The sequence below is a fragment of the Olea europaea genome, chromosome 15, assembly GCF_002742605.1.
Source record: "Olea europaea var. sylvestris chromosome 15, O_europaea_v1, whole genome shotgun sequence".
Classification (NCBI taxonomy): Eukaryota; Viridiplantae; Streptophyta; class Magnoliopsida; order Lamiales; family Oleaceae; genus Olea; species Olea europaea.
In genome coordinates, this window is record NC_036251.1 from 30,201,526 (window position 1) to 30,202,244 (window position 719).

The window sequence follows — 719 nt, forward strand, 5'->3', positions numbered from 1 at the left end:
ACGTTGTCTACATTTCTCAGACCGAGGAATATAAAGTTCTATGTCTTTATTCTAAAGCTAGACCATTGAAATGGGACGTATGGACACTTGGTATTGATCGAGAATGGAGACGTTTTTTTGCTCCAACCTATGATCCTGAGTACATGCTTAGTAGTGTTAGTGTTGCTGAGGTGGTTTATGTTACCGTGAAGCCGACTACCATCATAGCAATCAATCTACTTACTGAAAAATTTGGTTTCATTGAGCTTTCCAGAGAAATTCTTACCTTACCCTATTTATGTGTAGACGTGAAAAATACGTTATCTTTTCTTGTAAAACAAGGGGCCAATGCATGTATATGTGTGTTGAGGGACTTGGAGAAGCAAGAACTGGTTAAAGTTTGTGAGATAAAAGGTACATTTCGAGGGATGGATGTTTCAAGTGATCGTTTCGCTTCCATTGGCTGGTTGGAGAATAACTGGTTCTACGTCTTTCAAAGAAGGCTGTCTGGTCACTTGCGGAGTAATCGTCTTGAGGTCTATGACGAGAACACAGGAAAAGCACGTGTGCTTAGCATTGTCAATGGAAATCATTATCAGAATTACCAAATTCACTCCAGCTCCCTTGTTACATGGGACACATTATTCAGTTTCTGTTTGGAATAAGCAGAGAAATCTTCTTAGGTTCTTTGGATTTTGTTAGAATACTAATATTAGTTAAATTTTCAATCGTTTCATCCC

The 719-nt window shown here is 38.5% G+C and overlaps 1 protein-coding gene across 1 annotated transcript in view; it reads left to right on the top strand.

Annotated features, from left to right (window-relative positions):
• Positions 1-6: 6 nt before the first annotated feature.
• Positions 7-719, top strand: part of LOC111410846 — a 1,512-nt gene continuing 799 nt past the window's right edge. Inside the window, exon 1 of the mRNA XM_023041421.1 lies at positions 7-613. Coding sequence (XP_022897189.1) covers positions 144-613 — 470 coding nt within the window. The 5' untranslated portion in view covers positions 7-143. The remainder of the gene's footprint in view (positions 614-719) is intronic.